This window comes from Triturus cristatus, chromosome 7 (assembly GCF_964204655.1).
Source record: "Triturus cristatus chromosome 7, aTriCri1.1, whole genome shotgun sequence".
Taxonomy (NCBI): Eukaryota; Metazoa; Chordata; class Amphibia; order Caudata; family Salamandridae; genus Triturus; species Triturus cristatus.
In genome coordinates, this window is record NC_140590.1 from 1,457,978,704 (window position 1) to 1,458,000,133 (window position 21,430).

The 21,430-nt window shown below is 46.3% G+C and overlaps 1 protein-coding gene across 2 annotated transcripts in view; it reads left to right on the forward strand.

Moving 5' to 3' along the window:
• The window catches only part of IFT52 (intraflagellar transport 52), a 236,577-nt gene that overhangs the window by 189,406 nt on the left and 25,741 nt on the right, over window positions 1-21,430 (forward strand). For both annotated transcript variants that reach the window (XM_085619219.1, XM_085619220.1), the window contains one exon: window positions 1,774-1,919. In XM_085619219.1, the coding sequence (XP_085475345.1) occupies window positions 1,774-1,919 (146 nt within the window). The remainder of the gene's footprint in view (window positions 1-1,773; window positions 1,920-21,430) is intronic.

Sequence of the window (21,430 nt, forward strand, 5' to 3'; positions counted from 1 at the left end):
AATGTGGGTATGAAATACTGAAGATTGCAAATACTTTAATTACTACCATACTGATTCAGTTCGATGCATTTGGAATATTCACATCCAATTGGTCAAAATGATCTTCACTACTAAAGAGGTTGGTCTTTGCATAATGTTTGTTTGTCTCTATTCTGTAAGGCTCTCTCTCATGCATAGAGGCAATGGAAACATCGGTTGCAGTCCAACAGCCATCTGCTGCTGCGGTCTAACGGACGCATTACAATGCTTGCGGTCAGATGGAGCAGGTGAAGGGACAGTCTGACGCTTTCTGACTGGCTCAAGGAGCCCGTCTGAGGGTCATTAATCCCTACAATAGGCGCAAAGCCTTCTCAGGCATGGCTGTAGGGGTTACAATGTCCCTTTCCGCCTACCCTTTTATGGAAGTTCACCTGCCATGAAAAGGCAGGCGGAAAGTGACTTTGGGGGCTTCTGTCAGGCCCCCTGGCCCTCCGCTATGTGGCATGGGGGTACCTAGGGTGCCCCCCTAAACATCCCTGCACTATGTGGCAGGCACCACATAGTGCCTGCCACACGTTGCAGGAATGTTTTTAAAGTGTACATTTTTTATTGCGGCTTGTGCTGCAGAACACAGCACAAGCCACAAGCCACAATAGAAAATAGACACTTTGCAACCACCGTGAAGGCGGTCACGTTGTAATAAGGGCAGGGGGACCTCCGACTCCTTGTCGGGCAGTCCCTCTTCCCCTACGGTGCCGGTTGGATGAGAGTCTATCTATTGTGCACCTACTTTGTTGCTGCCCTGAATTGGTTAGCACATCGCACCTTGCTTAAACTGGTGTTCTTAAAAAATTTAATATTCACTTATATATGGAGCCTTTAAAATTCTGCTTCAGTATGTGAAATCTCGGTTTGGCAAATAAGTAAATGTAATCTGTAACAGAAGCAAATATTTTGACAATACTAAACAATTGAGATAATTATTAAGGTACCCAGCCATCTGAAGACATGCTGAAATTAGGAGCTAGCAAATTAGCTACACATCTGTAAGACACCTCCATCAATCGACTATTCAGCGAATAAAAACTAATTGATTATAAAATTCTTTTTTTTATTTTAACAAACTAAACATGAAATTTAAAACAATATTAGTCATGAACGCCCACCAAAGAGACAGTGGTTTAAGTCTTATTTTAAAATCTACATTTAGCATTGCATTGCATTTTATTCAATATCTGAGTTGTCTTTTCATTTTATTCTTTAGACTGTAATTATTGTAAGTAATCCAATCCCAAAAACATACTACTACTGGTGCGTTTTGAGGCCACACCTTCTTGTTACCAAACCTTAGTTGTTTAAAAGTTTGGGTTAGTAAAAAAACTAAAACTGTGCAGGTAAAAAGAAGAATTCAGGTTTGGAGTAATGAGCCACAGTCAACATGACACTGCCTATATTCCTGGGGTAAATTGTGAGTCCTGAATTTTTAGTTTGTGGTGCAGATTTGCAATCAAAGTAATTTTTCCATTTGAGGTTTTTTTTACTCTGTTTAAAGCCAAGAAATTATCCCCCGTCAAATACAGATGATTGCAAAGCTGTATGACTGAATCCAATGTTATATGCTGCAACTAGTTTGTGATAGTGAGTCAACATTTGAACTGCAAATGTTAGCATCTCCTCCTTTGATATATAAAGTATAGAAAATGTGATAACTTATTTTGGTGAATTTTTATATGCCAAATAACTTGTAAACATAGAAGAAAAATAATTCATATAGTGACTACACTTTTGTTTCAGGTACTGAGGATGACCTTGAATTTTACGTCAGAAAATGTGGCGATATTCTTGGGGTGGCAAATAAACTGCCAAAGGATGAACAGGACGCTAAGCACATTTTGGAGTATATCTTCTTCCAGGTTGTGGAATTCAAAAAGCTGAACCAGGTATGATTGTATCCTAATAGGGAACTGCATGTAAGTTAGACCATAGAGTTATGTTCAACTGTCGGGTGCTGTTAGGAGTGCCAGTAGGAAAAGAACCCAGGGCTGTGAAGGAACATTAACCCCTTCCATGCTGCGCAGATTCCGCCGCTGTGCTGACGGAATCTTGCGCGGGCGTGGTCATGACGGAACGGTTCCGTCATGAGCACAGCTCAACCGTGGCTCATGACGGAACCGTTCCGTCATGAGCACCGAAGGGGTTAAGGCTAAATAACAGCTGCAATTTTAAAGAATTACTACATGAGAGCATTTGGTTGCTTTGCATCACATTGTGATGTGCTTCAGTGCTGGTTTGGTAAGGATGCACTGTATAATGATTAGCTACTTGGCCTTTCAAGTCTCAGGTCTCTGTCCTCAAATATAAGTGAATAAAAATGGTTTGAATGTGGTGTAGATCAGGTTAAACACTCGTGTTGATATGTATACATGTCGAAGAGGCTCAATTTATATATTAGGAATGTTTCCTTCTTGATTCACTAGTATCACTAAGTAATATGGTCTTGAGTTTGCAACCTAACTTGCCAGTTTTATGCTGAATATTCATGTACACTCTAAATGAGAAGCCTCGTTTGTACGAGCTGCGAGTAAAGCATTCCTAATGTGGTCATATGTTTTTAGCTTTAAGTGATAGAGCCTGGAAATTCCTACAAATTGGGCTGTGAGAATCGATCCTTTTTCACAATGAGAAGATATTGTTGCCTACACACCAGACCAGCTGTAAAACCTTCCTTGGAAAGCAGGTCTTTGATTGATAGTAAATATCTAAAGTTAGATTGACATATGTCATGTAATATAATGCAGGCAGTATGAGTTGGTTGTAAATTCAGTCTCAGGATAGCGTGTGGCTGCCCTGTTTAACTTTGCAGAAGTGAACAGTTACTATCTAGTACAGTTACAACCAGTGCTCTGCAGGCCTTAACTAGTTAAGCCTGTCCAACCTCCACAAGAGGTTGGACAGCATATAACTGGTTTTGACCTTCAATATTTTCTCCTTCAGACACCAAACTGCGTAACCCTGTGGGGAAAACAGGCAAGGGCCGAATAACGGCAGATGGAGAGTCTCCAGAGAATGGAACTGTCAGAGCTGCACCCGGTTTTGTCTGACGCCGTTGAGGCGTCGTCTCGACGTCGGAAATAGAAATGGGATCGATGTCCAACGTCACTGGCTGAATAGACTCTGAAGCCCGGGATCGACACCGACCAGCGCCACCAACTTTAAAGGCTGAACGGGCGCCGAAGGTGTGTACCTCGAAGAGCTGTGCCATCTTGAATTAGATCACAGAGTCAGAAGACCCAACTGTCACTGAAGATAAACCCGCCTGTGAGAATCCACCCAGGGTACCTCCTACCTCCTTGGGGCCAGAGGCCCCACCAGAGGGAGACTGATGCCCAAAAACCTTTTTCAGGGAAAACTAATATTCTCGCATTTGGACTAGAGTTGCTCCAGTGCCAGAATATTTAGGGAGGCACGGAGTAGACTTCTGTAAACACTCCTCAACCTACGGTCGGGAGACGGTGTTCGACATCTGTTTTTATCGTTAGGTTCTCTGAGCCTTCCTTGACGCGGACGGAAGCAACTCCCCACCTGAACAACACCTCGATCGGTCCCTAGACTTCGTTGAAAAATGATGACGCCGTGGTTTTTCAGAAAAGCGCGCCGGCAGGAGTTTCATACTGCCCTTTTTCAATGCCCTTGGCCGAAGCCACTGGCAGGAACCACAGTTTTCAGAGTCATGATGTTCCCCGAGGCACCACAAACAAATAGTCTGCGGATCCGTGATCAATATTTGTCTGTCACAAGATCTGAAGGGTTTAAATCCAGACGGCATTGCTTGAAAACAGCACACTGTTCTCTCCACAAGATGGGCCTGAAAAAAACGCCCTGGATCTGCGTTGCAAGCATGGAAAAGAAGGGACTGACGTCGGCGGGGTTATATAGAGTCCGTTGACGTTGGACGATGTCGACGTGCTATGGAAAAATGTCTGGATCCAGTCTCTTGCCTGGGGAGGATTCTAAAGTAAGAAATCTGCGTCTCGAACCTTTCTCTACTAGATAATGCTGTACTGAAGGTAAGTAACTTGTTCATTATTAATACTACTAAAAAAACAGTTTCCTGACAAATAGGAGATAATAAAGATGAAAAGAAAAAGGGATATAGTAGCTGTTCACTGTAATGTCTTACTTCTAATAGACTAGCTCCAGTGGCGGCACTTAGATACCGCACAGGCAACTGTCCGCACAGAGTCTCTGCGGAGGAGCCGATGGCAACCTCAAGTTGACGGCATCCCAACTACTTACACAGAGGGATGATCCATGCTTTCCTAGGGCAGAAGAAAAGAACATGTGCTAAAGATTCCTCTGCGTGTTGACAAACTGGGTAAAAAATACTTGTTGTGAGGGAATGGTTCCATTTTGCTAGTAGAGACATTATTAGTAAAGTGTCACAACGAAATCTGAGAAAAAGTGTCTTAGAAATTAACAGGTTGATAAAATCCAAATAAGGCTGAAACTGACAATCTGATTTAAAACCTAAAAACAAGGAAGTGAGTGAACCCTTCGAGACTTTCCATAATTCATTATGATAAACAAAGGTCAAGTATGCATCCTTGAATGTGGTCTTAGATAAGTAAATTGTAGGAGGTAAGGAGTGCCAGTTTTCCCCTAAGCCAATTTGTTTTAGCAGCTTTTGAACTTTAGCTAACCACTTAGATTGTGCCCCTCTATCCAGTAACACCACCGCCTCCAAGACTCTATGATAGTCCTCCAGATCTGGTGAAAATTTCAACCTTCTCCAATAGCATAATGGTCTGAATTGGGGTTTATAAATTATTGAGTTAAGGTACATATCCTGTATTAGCAGAAATAACGGGGTGTTAGTAGGGAGGTTATTTATTGCTTGCTAGAATTTATTCTCCACTGTCCCAAGTTTAGTCAAGTTTAAAGGGCCCCAAAGTTCCGCCCCGTAGAGAGCAGTATCCTCGGCTTTAGCCCTGTACACTTTTTGTGCTTGTGAGGTGTACCTTGTTCTTGAGGCTCTATAACGCCTTAGTATAGCAGCAGAGTGTTGGGTTTGATTTAAGCTACTCTTCTCAACCTAGGGACCCCAAGACATGGAACTAGTATGCATGACTCCTAAGTAGGCAAACTCGCTAACCCTATCCAGCCCTCCAGCATTATTGAGCCTCAGAAAATGTTGTGGGAACTGATGGTCATAAACTTAGTCTTGGAATGGTTTATTACTAGCCCTCGCTCATTACAGAAATCTTCACATTTGTTCACCAGGCGCTGCAAACCCTTAGGGGCCTTCGAAATCTGGAGGGTATCATCGGCAAATAATAAAAGAGGGATTTTACAACCACCCAGGGATGGAGCATCATTTAGACAATCCTCCACGTATGAAACCACATCATTGAGGTACAAGGAGAAGAGAGTTGGGGCAAGGACATAGCCTTGCCGGACTCCATTCTTAACCTCAGGCATGCTGCCAAATTATGAAGCCAGGTAGGAGTCACAGAAAATGCTAAATAAAAATGTGGTGTTCAAACTAAGAAACATTAATGAAAACCTATACTAGGCATTATGAACAGACAGTGAATGCAGTTCAGGGCCTTGTGGCAGTACCAGTGCATGGTGTTCCTTCACCCCTGATTTCAGAATTACTAATGTCATTTTCTTTAGTTTTGTGATATTCATAAAATGAATGCTTCACTCTTAATTTAGTGGGCTCGTTAATAAGCTCAGGGTGCGCAAATAACTCTGGGACACCCAAGGCTGCTACAGTTTGTGTTCGAGGCATATGAGCTGCAGATTACACACTTGTGCATAGATCGCCATCTGGTGTTGGGCCCGGATGTTTGCAGTTGTTTTTCCTCTTGGAAAGTCTTTGGAAGTCACAAGGTCGGTGACTCCTCCTTTGGATCGTATTGCGCATGGGCTTCGGCTCCATCCTCAGATTGGTTTTTTCCGCCATCGGGCTCGGATGTGATATTCGCGCTCCGGTTCCGAACAGCTTCCAGTTCTCCAATCGACGCGCAATCCTCGCGATCTCCACACTCTGCGCGGCTCTCATCGATCAAGACCTTCGATTGCAGTCGTCGACGACGGCCTTCGGGCCTACCCAAGCTCCGGTCCTGGCTAATGGAAAGGACTCCCTTCAAGAAGTGCCCTCGATGTGGGTCCAAATTCCCCCACACCGATCTCCACGAAGTATGTAACCTCTGCCTCTCCCCTGAACACGAGGCTCGAGACTGTCCGGCGTGCAAGTCCTTCGGGTCCAAGAAAACCATTCGAGATCAAAGGGCACGAAGAACCATGGCACACTCGTCGACGGCGATTCCAGATGACATCTTCGGAGAAGGCGTCGACGCTCCAGAAGAACACCACACCGACGAGGGCCTCGTCAGCGCCTCCGAAGCCGACGATTCAGATGTGGAGGACATCACTCCAGCACAGAGGGTCGTGAGTACCGAACTACCCCCCCTCCACACCCTCGACAGCACCGAAAAAGGCTTCAGCTACGCCTTCGCCTCCGGGCCTAGGTAAGACCAAAGACACTGCTTCCCATACCGCACCTTCGGGACCGGTAAAGAAGCCGATTAAGCCTTCCGGCAGCTCGAGCTCGAGCCAGCCCACCGTCGGTGCCGAAAAACACTCCTCCGCACCGACGCCGAAAAGGAAACAGGCCTCCTCGGCACCGAGCTCCATACCGAAACCCAGCTCTAGCTCCTCGGTACCGACACCATCGCCGGGAACCGACCAAAAAACACAAGGCCATCGACACCGATATCTTGAAGCCAAAAACCATCTCGGCGCCGAGTAAGCCAACAACCCTTTCCAAACCGCATAGTTCCAAACAGCGGACTAGCACAGACTCTAAAACCAGAACACCAACGGCCCCGATGCCTTCGGCGCCGACGGACAAACCATCCTCGGAAGAACTCTTTACACCGGATCCATTGCAAAAGACATTGATCAAGGACCCCAAAACCGGACACTTGATGCTCAGCATCAAAAAGAGACCGCTGGAAAAACCTGCCCCAGCTCCACCTCCAAAGAGGAAGGACTCTGCTACCTCCCCTTTCAGAATGCCTTTACCACCTCCTCCACCCCCTCCACCGTCCTCTCCTCCACCTTCTCCACCCCCACCTCATCATTCTCCAACACCCTCTCCGGATGATGATGATGATGATAATGTCTATGATGACATAGGGGACTTACCCCATGACCTACCTACAGGGGACCCCACTCCCACAGGCTCTCCAGACCCAGGACCCAGGGCCATTAACACCAGCATCCTCCTCCGTCGTCATACCTGGCTAAGGATCTCAGGCTTTAAACCAGAAGTGCGAGCTTGCATCCTGAACCACCCCTTTGACCAGGAACATCTGTTCGGCCCAAAAGTAGATGAGGCCCTTGAAAAAATGAAAAAAGACACTGATACGGCAAAGTCTATGGGAGCCTTACAATCACACCCTCCCAGGCGCTCCTTTCGCCACTCTGCCTTTCGGAGCACATCCAGAGGCTACTCCTCTGACACCGCTTCCACTTCATATAAGGCCCCTACCCAATCCACCTTTACAAGGGGTTACCAAAGAGGCGGCTACAGAGGCAACAATAATAAAGGCAGAGGCAAGACAAACACCGCCCGCTCTGCCTCTGCACCTTCCCAATGACTTCCCTCCACTCCCCCAACACCATACCACTCCGGTCAGGGGCAGACTCCAAAATGTCCTTCCTGTCTGGACTACCATCACCTCAGACAAATGGGTAACACAAATAATTCGGTCAGGCTACTGCCTAGAACTAATATCTACCCCCCCAAACATTCCACCCAGACAACGCCCAATGTCACAGGAATATCTAACACTACTAAAGCAGGAGGTAATCTCCCTCCTACAAAAGGGGCGATAGAACACGTTCCTACCAACCAACAATATATGGGGGTCTACTCCCTATATTTTCTCATACCAAAAAGGGGCGAGACTCTACGGCCCATCCTAGACCTCAGGCCCCTAAACAGATACATACACTCAGACCCTTTTCACATGGTAACACTTCAGCAGGTACTTCCACTGCTTTCCCACAACAATTTCCTGACCACTTTAGACCTAAAAGACGCCTATTTCCACATTCCTGTGCACAACGCTCACAGGAAGTTCCTTAGATTTGTAGTGGATGGCCAACACTACCAATTCAAAGTACTCCCATTTGGAGTCACAACAGCACCACGAGTATTCACCAAGTGCCTAGCAGTAGGGGCAGCTATCCTGCGGAGACAACACATCCATGTCTTCCCATACCTAGACGACTGGCTGATAAAAGCCAGCTCATACAACCAGTGTGTACAACACATGCACACCACTATCCAGCTACTTCACGAACTGAGCTTCACAGTAAACCACGCAAAGTCCCATCTACAACCATCCTACATAAAACAATACCTCGGTGCCACCATAGACATCTCAAGAGCGCTAGCCTACCCCAGTCCGGCCAAGATTACAAGCTTTCAGGCTCTACGCGCAAAATTTATGACACAACACTCCCTTCCAGCTCGAGTGTTTATGCAACTAATAGGGATGATGGCCTCTTGCATATTCATAGTACCTCACGCAAGACTCCAGATGCGTCCTCTCCAAGAGTGGTTAGCGCACCAATGGAACCAGGCCCATGGTCAATTAACAGATCTGGTGTTGGTAGACGGTCGTACCCATCGCTCTCTGCAGTGGTGGACCGACAAAAACCTTTCCAAAGGGCGACCGTTCCTGGACCCGGCTCCTCAGATATTACTGACAACGGACGCATCGCTCTCCGGCTGGGGAGCTCACCTACTACATCACACCATGCAGGGCAGATGGACACCTCAACAAAAGTTATTCCACATCAACCATCTGGAGTTACTAGTCATCTTTTTAGCCCTAAAATCTTTTCAAACACAGATTTCAGGCAAGGCAGTCCTAGTCCGCACAGACAACATGACAGCCATGTACTATATACAAAAACAAGGCGGCACACACTCTCCTCAGCTCTCTCAGCTAGCACAGAGCATATGGAGATGGGCCATACCCCAGGAAATCTTTCTCCTAGCCCAACATGTCCCAGGAGTCCAAAACACCATAGCAGATCTGCTCAGCAGACAAACACAACATCTCCACGAGTGGGAACTCCACCCACAAGTTCTTCACCCGTACTTTCAAATGTGGGGGCATCCACAGAGAGACTTCTTCGCCACCCACGAAAACGCCAAATACCCAAGCTTTGCCGCCAGATATCCACACCCATTGTCGAAAGGCAATGCGATATGGATGAACTGGTCAGGCAGATTTGCATACGCTTTTCCGCCTCTCCCACTCATTCCACTAGTAGTGCACAAACTACAACAGCACTCCCTCACACTAATTCTAGTAGCTCCAACTTGGGCCAGACAACCGTGGTACACCACACTGCTGGAACTGTCCGTAGTACCGCACCAAAAATTACACCTCTCTCCACACCTCTTAACCCAGAATCATGGAGAGATCAGGCACCTGGACCCAGCCCAGCTCAATCTTGCGATCTGGCTCCTGAAATCCTAGAATTCGGTTACCTAAATCTTCCCCCTGACTGTATGAACGTCATCAAAGAAGCTAGACGACCCACCACTAGAGCGTGCTGCGCGGCCAAGTGGAAACGTTTTGTTGTCTGTTGTCACAACAATACCATCAATCCCCTAGTTGTGTCCATTCAACACATCATAGGCTATTTACTACATCTACAAAGATGCAATCCAGCCTATACGTCCATTAGACTGCACCTTGCAGCCATAGCAGCTTATCTACAAAACAGGCAACATCTATCACTCTTTAGAGTACCTGCCATGAAAGCCTTCATGGAAGGCCTTAAAAGAATAATTCCCTCCAGAGTGCCACCCTCACCTGTGTGGAACTTAAATATCGTTCTCACCAGACTAATGGGGCCTCCCTTCGAACCTCTACACAAATGTGAGCTTCAATTCCTAACATGGAAAACCGCGTTTCTTGTAGCCATCACTTCCCTCAGAAGGGTCAGTGAAATACAAGCACTTACCATTCAAGAACCTTTTCTCCAAATGCACCAGAACAAGGTTGTTCTCCGTACCAACCCAAAATTCCTCCCTAAAGTCATTTCTCCCTTTCACCTAAACCAATCTGTAGAACTACCAGTATTCTTCTCACAACCACAGACGGTTGCAGAAAGAGCTCTTCACACATTAGATGTCAAACGAGCCTTACTCTACTACATAGAGAGAACACAACCTTTCCGTAAGACCAAACAACTGTTTGTCTCTCTCACCACCACACAAAGGCAACCCCGACTCCAAGTCGGGGATAGCTAGGTGGATTGTCAAATGCATTCAGATTTGCTACCACAAAGCTAAACGAACGGTATCCGTTCCCCCTAAAGCCCACTCTACACGTAAAATAGGGGCTTCAATGGCATTTTTAGGGAACATCCCATTAGATGATATCTGCAGAGCAGCTACAGGGTCAACACCGCACACTTTCACTAAACACTATTGTGTAGATGTGCAAACTAAGCAACAGGCTAGTGTGGGCCAGGCTGTACTCAGAACATTATTGCAAACCACTGCAACAGATACGGGTAGTCGCCGCTAAGGATGGGTACTGCTATATAATCTATGCACAAGTGTGTAATCTGCAGCTCATATGCCTCGAACGGAATATGCTACTTACCAGTATGCATCTGTTCTTGGCATGTAGAGCTGCAGATCTACACACGCCCACCCACCTCCCCGGCTACCTTTATCTGTTCCAGTCTATCTTATTTAGATACAACACACATGGGCATCTTCACTGTTATTACTACGCTCCATCTTTCCCTGCTGGCGAAAAACAATCTGAGGATGAAGCCGAAGCCAATGCGCAATACGATCCAAAGGAGGAGTCACCGACCTTGTGACTTCCAAAGACTTTCCAAGAGGAAAAACAACTGCAAACATCCGGGCCCAACACCAGATGGCAATCTATGCACAAGTGTGTAGATCTGCAGCTCTACATGCCAAGAACAGATGCATACTGGTAAGTAGCATATTCCTTTACATAACTAAGCCAGAGTATGGCTTTTATATTATCCAAGAACAAATAGTACTTGATAACATCCATGGAGAACTGTGTTTTGAGGTTTTGCCCATATTTACACCCACAACAGCATCGGTTGAACTTCTACAGTGTCAATGATGTAGAGTAGGCCAGTCTCAGAGTGGCAAATAGAATTGGAATTGGGGCAGAATTTCGGGACAGCCAAAAGGCAACATATAAAGTTGTTCTTAACCGTCTGAAGGGGCTATGGGTTTATATAACCCAAAGGTGCTTATGGAGATGCATTTAGATTTATATGTTCTAGGCATATGAGCTGTAGATCACACACTTATGCATAGATCGCCATCTGGTGTTGGGCCCGAATGTTTGCACTTTGTTGTTTTCCTGGAAAGTCTTTGGATAGGTGGCTCCTCCTTTGGACAATAGTGCGCCACGGTATCAACTCCATCATCGGATTGTTTTTTTTCCGCCATCGGGCTCGGATGTGTTTATCGCGCTCCAGTTCGGTGCCGTTACCGATCCAACTTCCGACGCACAATCCTTCACCCTTTTCTCCGGTATTGTCTCGATCGCGTTCCCTACTCGATGCACATCTCTACAAGCTCAACATCTTCGATTCCGGTCGTCAAAGAAGGCCTTCAGGCCTAGCTACGCCATTAGACCTGGCTAATGGAACGGACTCCTTTTAAAAAGTGTCCTCAATGTGGATCCAAGTTTTCACACACAGATCTGCATGAGGTGTGTAACCTCTGCCTTTCACCGGAGCACAAGGTCAGATTGCCCAGCTTGTGCCTCTTTCCGTTCCAAGAAAACTATCCGAGATCGTCGAGCTCGAAGAAGCATGGCTCGATCGTCGACACCCATTCCTGACGACATCTTCCAGGAGGGCATCGATGTACCAGAGCAGGAGCGGGTCGAAGAAGTCCTCGTCAGCACCTCCGAGGCCAACGACTCCGACATCGAAGACATCACCCCAGGGCAGCGGGTCGTAAGTAGTGACGTCGACCCCGACCCCCTCCCCCCACCCCCGAAAAAGGCTTAGGTAACACCTTCACCTTCAGGCCTAGGTGCACACAAGACTTCCCACGTCCCGCCTTCGGGCCCGACAAAGAAGTTGACACATAAGCCTTCAGGCCACTCGAGATCGAGTCAGCCTGCCGTCGGTGCCAAAACCCAAACCTCGGCACCCAAAAAGAAACTGTCGTCTCCCTCCATTCCGACCTCTGGCTCCACATCGACGCACCACTCGGCACCGAAACCTACTGGTACCGACCTCTTGACTCCGAAAAAGTCATCGGAACTGAGTAAAAAGCCATTTCCGAAGAGTACAGGTTCTCAACCTACGGAACCGAAAAAACCCTTCGAACCGAAAAAACAACCGGATCCACAGGCTCCTTCAGAAATCAAGAAATCTCACGATTCCAAGCCTAAACAGCATAAATCGGCTCCAGATTCGGTGCCACGCAAACCTTCGGAACCAAAATAATCGGCACCAAAAGACCACCCTCCACAAGAAGAGCTTTTTCGACCGGATCCAAGTGCAAAAAACTCTTCTTAAAGACCCAAAAACAGGTCAACTAACGCTCAGCACCAGGAAGAGAACAATGGACATACCTGTACCAGCTCCATCTCCACCAAAGAAGAGAGACATTGCAACATCTCCTCTCAGACTTCTTTCTCCACCTCCTCCTCCACCTCCCCCTCCACACCACTCCCCTTCTCTATCTCCACTCCCCTCACCATCTCCTCCACCTCAGGACGATGATGACACTTCTGGGGACAGGGGGGAGGGTGCAGACGATGAATCATTAAGGGATCCTAGTCAGCCTTGCGACCCATGGGACAATTATGGCACGCCAGATGTCCCTGATGTGCCACAAGACGACAGCTATCCCTCTAGACCTTCCCCTCCAGAGGACACTATGGGTTTCACCCAGCTCGTTCACAGAGCTGCACAATACCACGGGTAGCTCTACATACAAACCCTGTGGAGGAGGATTTTCTAATGGACACATTTGATACATCTAAAAGGTCCACTTCTGTTCTCTCTATGTTAAAAGGGGTAATTAAACACGCACCTGAGGTGTTCAAAGACCCTGTCAGGGCTAGGGTTATTAACCCCATAATAGAAAAAAAATACAAATCTGCCCCAGCAGACCCTGTTTACATCAAGGGACAAATACCATTGGATTCCTTAGTGGTGTAAAAGGCCAGAAAAAGGGACAACTCACAAACATCAGGCGATGCTCCGCCTCCTGACAAGGAGTCAAAACTCCTGGACGCTTCTGGTAAAGGAACAGCGTCACAAGCAGCCAACATATGGCGTATCGCCAACACACAAGCTTTGCTGGCTAGATAAGATAGGGCACACTACGATGAGTTGGAAGCCCTATTACAACACGTACCAGACAAATATAAGGCAAAAGCCAACAACCTCATACAAGAGGGTAAACTTATTACAAACACCTCCATTTGTTGCACTCTAGATGTGGCAGACACCGCCTCCCAAGTCATCAACACAAGTGTCCTTTTACGTAGACATGCATGGCTATGCATTTCAGGGTTTAAACCAGAAGTTAAAAATACCATACTTAACCAACCCTTTGACCAAGAACATCTATTTGGCCCCACCGTGGATTCATCTCTAGAAAAGATGAAAAAAGACACCGACACGGCTTAATCAATGGGAGCCTTGCAGTCACAAGCTACCAGACATTCATTTTGTCACTCCTCTTATAAGGGCACCTCCAGAGGATATTCCTCTGACAACCCCTCCACATCCTACAAAAGTCCCACCCAAACAACCTTTACCAGAGGTTATCATAGAGGAGGCTACAGAGGCAATAATAACAAAGGCAGAGGCAAAACTAACAATACTCTCTCCGCATCCACCCCCACCCAGTGACTTCCCTCCACTCCCCCCGGATCATTCTACTCCGGTCGAGGGGAGACTGCTACAATTCCTACCTGTCTGGAGCAACATCACTACCGACAGATGGGTGAGACAAATCATTCAAACCGGTTACTGTCTAGAAATCACCTCTACTCCCCCAAACATGCCACCCAGACAGCGCCCAATGTCAACAGAACATTTATCGCTGCTAAAACAAGAGGTGCTTTCCCTCCTACAAAAACATGCAATAGAACCAGTTCCCCTGCATCAGCAAAACATGGGAGTTTACTCCCTGTACTTCCTCATTCCAAAGAAGGACGGAACCCTGAGACCCATCCTGGACCTCAGACCCCTAAACCTTTACATACAATCAGACCATTTTCACATGGTCACACTTCAACAGGTCCTTCTTCTGCTCATATAAGGCGATTTCCTTGCCACCCTAGATCTCAAGGAAGCCTACTTCCATATTCCCATTCACCCCGCTCACAAGAAATATCTCAGATTTGTAGTGGACGGTCAGCATTACCAATTCAAGCTTCTCCCATTCCGAGTCACCACAGCACCCAGAGTCTTCACAAAATGTCTAGCAGTAGTTGCAGCTCACCTAAGAAGACAACAAATTCACGTCTTACCATACTTAGACGACTGGCTCATCAAAGCCAGGTCATACAGCCCTTGTGTAAATCACACACACGCCACAATCCAACTACTTCACGACTTAGGATTCACCATAAACCTCACAAAGTCTCACCTACAACCGTCCCACATCCAACAGTATCTCGGTGCCACAATAAACACCTAAAAGGCCTTGCATATCCGAGTCCACCCAGGATAGCAAGCATACAGAGTCTCATTACAAAATTCCAACCACAACACTCGCTTCCAGCTCGAGTGTTCATGCAGCTCATAGGGATGATGGCCTCTTGCATGTTCATAGTACCTCATGCCAGACTCCACATGCGTCCCCTACAGGAATGCTTAGCATGTCAGTGGAACCAGGCTCAATGTCAGCTTAAAGATCGGGTGCTGGTGGATGGCCGCACGCATCGCTCTCTGCAGTGGTGGAACACACAAAACCTTTCCAAAGGGCGACCGTTCATAGAGCCGGTTCCACAGATTGTACTAACAGCAGACGCATCGCTCACCGGCTGGGGAGCTCATCTATTGCATCATACCATGCAAGGTTAATGGACAACTCAGCAAAAATTACTCCACATCAATCACCTGGAGTTACTAGCAATATTTCTGACATTAAAATCATTCCAGAAACAAATATCAGGCAAAGCTGTCCTAGTCCGCACTGACAATATGACAGCAATGTACTATATACAAAAACAAGGCGGGACACACTCCCTACAGCTCTCTCAATTAGTGCAGAGCATATGAAGGTGGGCTATTCCTCAAAACATTTTTCTCCTAGCCCAACATGTTCCAGGAGTCCAAAACAGCATAGCGGATCTGTTAAGTCGTCAGACACAACAGATTCACGAGAGGGAACTTCATCCACAAGTTCTTCAACCGTTTTTCCAAATGTGGGGGCAGCCAGAGATAGATCTCTTCGCCGCACATTACAACACAAAATGCCCAAGCTTCACCGCCAGATATCCACACACATTGTCCAAAGGCAATGCGATATAGATGAATTGGTCAGGCAAATTTGCCTACGCTCTTCCGCCTCTCCCACTCATTCCATTGGTGGTGCGCAAACTGCAGCAACACTCACTGACACTCATCCTAGTTGCTCCAACATGGGCCAGACAACCATGGTACACAACACTGCTGGAACTATCAGTAGTCCCACACTACAAACTACACCTCTCCCCACGACTCTTAACTCAGAACCGTGAAGAGATCAGACACCCGGACCCAGCATAGCTCAACCTAGCGATCTGGCTCCTGAAGTCGTAGAAATTGGTTACCTTAACCTACCCCCTGACTGTATGAATGTTATCAAAGAGGCTAGACGCCCCACCACTAGAGCCTGCTATGCAGCCAAGTGGAAAAGATTTGTAATATACTGTAATAAAAACAGCATCAATCCTTTAGATGTGTCTGTTCAACAAATCATATGTTACCTACTACATCTTCAACGGTGTAATCTAGCATACACATCTATTGGGTTACACCTCGCTGCTATAGAAGCTTACTTACAAAATACACAACACTCGTCATTATTGAGGGTACCTGCTGTTAAAGCATTTATGGAAGGCCTTAAAAGAATCATTCCTCCTAGGGTACCACCCTCACCAGTGTGGAATTTAAACATTGTCCTCACAAGACTAATGGGCCCTCCATTCGAACCTCAGCATAAATACGAGCTATAATTTCTTACATGGAAAGTCGCTTTCCTTGTGGCCATTACTTCTCTTAGAAGAGTCAGCGAGCTACAAGCACTAACTATTCAAGAACCATTTTTACAACAAACAGTCGCAGAAAGAGCTCTTCATACTCTAGACATAAAAAGAGCACTCCTTTATTATATTGACAGAACAAAACCTTTTCGCAAAACAAAACAACTTTTTGTATCCTTCTCACCACCACATAAAGGCAATCCCATATCAAAACCTGGGATTGCAAGGTGGATTGTCAAATGTATACAAATTTGCTATCACAAAGCAAAACGTACATTATCTATTCCCCCTAAAGCCCACTCTACCCGAAAGATAGGGGCTTCAATGCATTTTTAGGGAACATTCCCTTAGATGACATCTGCAGAGCAGCTATATGGTCTACACCGCACATATTCACAAAACACTATTGTGTAGATGTGCAGGCAAAACAACAAGCTAGTGTGGGCCAAGCTGTACTTGAAACACTATTTCAAACTACTGCAACAGACACTGGTAATCGCCGCTAAGGAGGAGTACTGCTATGCAATCTACGCATAAGTGTGTGATCTACAGTTCATATGCCTCGAACGGAAAATGCTACTTACCAGTATGCATCTGTTCTTTGCATGTAGAGCTGTAGATCCACACACGCCCACCCACCTCCCCGGCTACCTTTATCTGTTCCAGTATTATCTTATTTAGATACAACATACATGGACATCTTTTCTTTTTCTTGCAAAACTCCATCATTTCCCTTCTTGGCGAAAAAACAATCTGACGATGGAGTCGATGCCCATGCGCACTATTGCCCAAAGGAGGAGCCACCTATCCCATGACTTCCAAAGACTTTCCAGGACAACAACAAAGTGCAAACATTCGGGCCCAACACCAGATAGCGATCTATGCACAAGTGTGTGGATCTACAGCTTTTACATGCCAAGAACAGATGCATACTGGTAAGTAGCATTTTCCATTTTCATCAGAGCTTTGATTGGTTTGGCTCCTAGTTTGAATGTAAATCTGAGCACATCCTTGGTGGAGTTTAGCAGCTGTTGGGTTATAGTCCTATGCAAATACCTCCAATCTAACAATGAAGCAAAATGAATGCCCAGATTAGAAAACTGTGTTGCTCTCACTAGTTCTTTGTTAGCTAAGCTTTGGCTGCCCTTGAGCCACAAATGCGATAACATAATATTTAGTCCGATCTCAGTCATTCATGAAAAGGGCAAAATCATCCAGTAAATAGTGGTGGCCATTGGCTGTCCTAGAGAGAAGTGGAAAGAAGTACTGTGTTATATGCATACAATAGTATCAGAACTGGACGCCGTCGCAGCCAAGGGTAATCTTTCCCTAGGATAATTAGAAACTTTTCCGGACCATTAATATAGAAAGAAAATAGAAAGGGGGCCAAAACACACCCCTATTTAACCCCTCTTGACAGACTAATCTTGTCTGTACAAGTCTCCTTGGTACCTTAGCAAACCCTGGCACATGTATCATGATGTGATCTCTTGAGGATATTAATTAGGGGCTTCTCAACCCCAATTCCATCAGCTGCCATAGTTTCAAGCGGTTTTCTAGATCATGTGCACTTGTTAAGTTCATGAAACCCATATGTAGTGGTTCATTTTTAGCTTTGATGTATTTCCCAGGCAGGAAGTGAAGATTGGGGCACTGCTCTACTGTGCCGAATCCCTGATGAAAACCTTAATGGATCTTAGAAAGGGACACAGTTCCTCACAGCCCAATCCTCCACACTAGCAAGTAAGACTCTTCCCAATATTTTCAGCGTTGATTTGAGAAGTGATATTGGGTGAGGACAGGTAAAGAGATTCTTGTCACCCTTTTTTAAAAAATAAGTACAATGATTGCCTCTAACCAAGATTGTGGGTTGGGGCCTCTGATTGCGACTTGGATCACTTTTGTCAGCAATGAGTCCCATAAAGCAAAATTTGATTAAAAAAGATTGACTGAATTTCCATCCGGTCCCAGAGCCTTGCCTTATTGGATAGTCAATTAAGCATTGATCACTTCCTGGACCTGGATAGAATCAGAAAAGTGTGCTGGCCCCTCAGTGTCAACCACTACAGCCTGGATTCCGATATACCCTGATAATCTCTTGGGTTAAACTTGTGAAGATTTCCACCCACTTATCAGCAGGGACTATGGTGTCCAAGGAAGACCAGGTGTTATTACTAAAATATGATGCATTTATCACCGTCAAAATAGGTCCGCTGTCCTTACGTTTGGCAGCATCTTCAAGCTGTTCCCAAACTAGTACCCTAATCTCGTCCTTCAGCTTTTTGATTGTGTTTTAATACTAAAGCCTACATACTTTAATTTCTTCCCTAGATCATCATACCTTTTTAAAAGCTTCTAAGGGTAGTTTATGGGCACTGGAACAAGCATGATTAAACCAACCACATCGTTGACGTTGGTTCATGACAGTAAGCCTTAGACGACTAGCAGTACAGAGAGATTGGAAAGAGCAAAGAGGATCTTTCTCACTGTCCAGGCATATTTCAAAATCAGTGCCTACATCCATCAGTAGTCAACTAGTAGCCTACAAAGGACCGATTTGCACACAATTCAGTCTAAATCCTTGGTTTTCTAAATATTGATTTGCGAACTCCTTCTCCTGCTTCCATTTCACACTAATAAAATAATGAGTAAAAGGGGCTATGATCACTTAGGCACTTGGTACTAACTTTAAAATTTGACACCATCATACTTATGGACTCTGAAAGTATAATAAAATCAATAGTACTTCCCAATTCTTTCCCTGTGAATGCCGGGAGCCTGAGAACTTCGGGGGGATATAATCTTGGTAAGGGAAGGATAAGCTGTATTTCATGATTAGGTTGTTAGAGATTCACCATATTAGTCATCCCTGAAATGGGCAAACCTAACCCGTTCACTTCAGTAAATCCACAGACCTTTCTAATGTGAAACCTGCAAACCGTAACATTAAAATCACCCACCCACATGGTTGGTAGTGGGGATTGAAATGTTTTCAGCTGCTTCTCAATATCGAGCTCTAGGGATTCAACAACATTCGTACTTGAGTAGTCAAACATATTATGATAAAAATTAACAGCATGCATTTTCGCCCCCGTCAAAGATTAACAGCATGACAAGCATTGAAAACGTACACATAATTAGAGTCTAGAGCCATCATAAGCATACTTATACAGGTGAATGTGGCTAACAACGATGACTATGGTGTAAGTTGGTCATCCGACACAGGATCAAGGTGCGGAGCACAGATACTCTCACGGTATTCATTCCATTTGTTCCATATAGAGGACCATTTCTTGGGACATCCTCAGGAGATATAGACCATCTTTTCCCTGAACATACACTAGTCCATGTCATTTTTCCAGCAGTCCATCCTGGGTGGGTCCCCCGCACCCCACAGATGTGCAATGTTTTGTTTGGCTATCATCTGTCCCAGCGTAGCCCAGAGTTTGTCCCTGCTATGAGGTCAGTGGGTTCCCAAATATTCAAAAGACACCTTTTGGCATCTGGTCGTATGGTAACCCCCGATAAATGACTCATACACTCGTGCACTCGTGACCAGTAGGACTGAATAAGGGGGCATTCCCATTTAATGTGCATAAATGAGACAAGCTGCCCACATCCATGTCTACAGCCACCCTCCTCTTCCTTTCCCATTTTAGCCAGGGTTGGGCCAGAAACATAGACTCGGTGGAGGATCTTTAGCTGGACCAGGCGCAGTCTGGAATTGATTGCAACCTCCCTCGGGGAGGTCAGGGCCTCCTGCCTCTCCTTGTCATCTATCTCTAGTCCGTATCCCTCCCAGCGGCTCCTCAAGAGCATCAGAGGATCTGGAGTGTTGTTAATCAGTTTTTTATATGTCAATTATATAACCCCATCTGGCAGGTAACCGTCTAAGAGTCTGTCCTCTAACGGCGAAGCGTCAGGGAGGGGGGTGTCTTTGGGTAGATTAGACTGTAGTGTGTGCCTAATTCGCAGATATCGGTAGAGCTCAGAATCTACGAGCTCGTGGCTCTGCTGCAGGGTGGGGAACGGTATAATCGCACCATTTTTCCAAAGGTCTCCAATAGTGGAGATTCTGATCAGGTCCCACTTGTCAAACCCTTTTGTGGTGCCCAGTGTACCCAATCGTTCCGAGTCCCATAGAGGGGTAGCCAGAGTGAATTTTTTGTCCCACCCCATGCTCCTGCTGGCAACATGCCAGATTGCCACTGAGTGCTTGGTCGGTCCCGTAAGATGAAATCTCTGGGGCCTGGAGTAGAGAGCTCTGTAGTAAGTGCCTCCTGGTAACAACCACTTGTCTATTCTATATGCCGGGTCATCCCCTTGTCTATATATACAGTGGTTGATGGCACCAGATGTGCCGCCCAGTAGTATCATTTTAAATCTGGTAAACTAATACCCCTGTCGTACCAGCCCAGGACCAACTTCTGTAGCGCTATGCGCGGCCGGCCGTCTCTCTGCAAACTTTCAATCTCGCCAAAGTATCTGGCTGGAACGAAATCAAGGGAGTTTTGCAGAGCGTACAAAAAACGCTGCAGTGACATAATTTTCAATAATGCCGCCCTGCCTAATAGCGTGAGCGGAAGTTTCTTCCAGGTGGCGACATCACGTATTAGTCTATTGAGTGGGGGGAGTAAATTGGGGTCTGCTGTGATAAAGATGCCCGGTAGCGGAAGCAATCCTTTGCTATTTGCATGGGACAATCATGAGGCAAGGGGGGGGGAATATCGCCGCTGAGGACATACAGGAGGGACTTACCCCAGTTAATCCTGTACCCGAAATATCTCCCGAAGACGGTACAGATGTCGAGCACGACTCGAAGGGACGGGGAGGCCTGAAATAGGAGGATGTCATCCGCGTATAGCGAGATGCGGTCCTCCCCTCCCGCTGTCCACTTGAGTCCTCGGATGGAAGCAATCCAACGGATCCACGCTGCTGTGGGCTCTAGTGCCCACGTCACAGGATGCCTACCCTCAGGCTCTGGGGCAACTCGGGTAGGCGACAGGCCGTTCCAGGGCAGAATCAGAGTGGGCGCTATGTAGAGTGAGTGGTGGGCGCCCTGTTGTTGCTGCACTGTCCTGGGCTCGTTCGCAGCAGGTGGTTAGGTGATGGTGTATGGGCAGTGAGAGGAG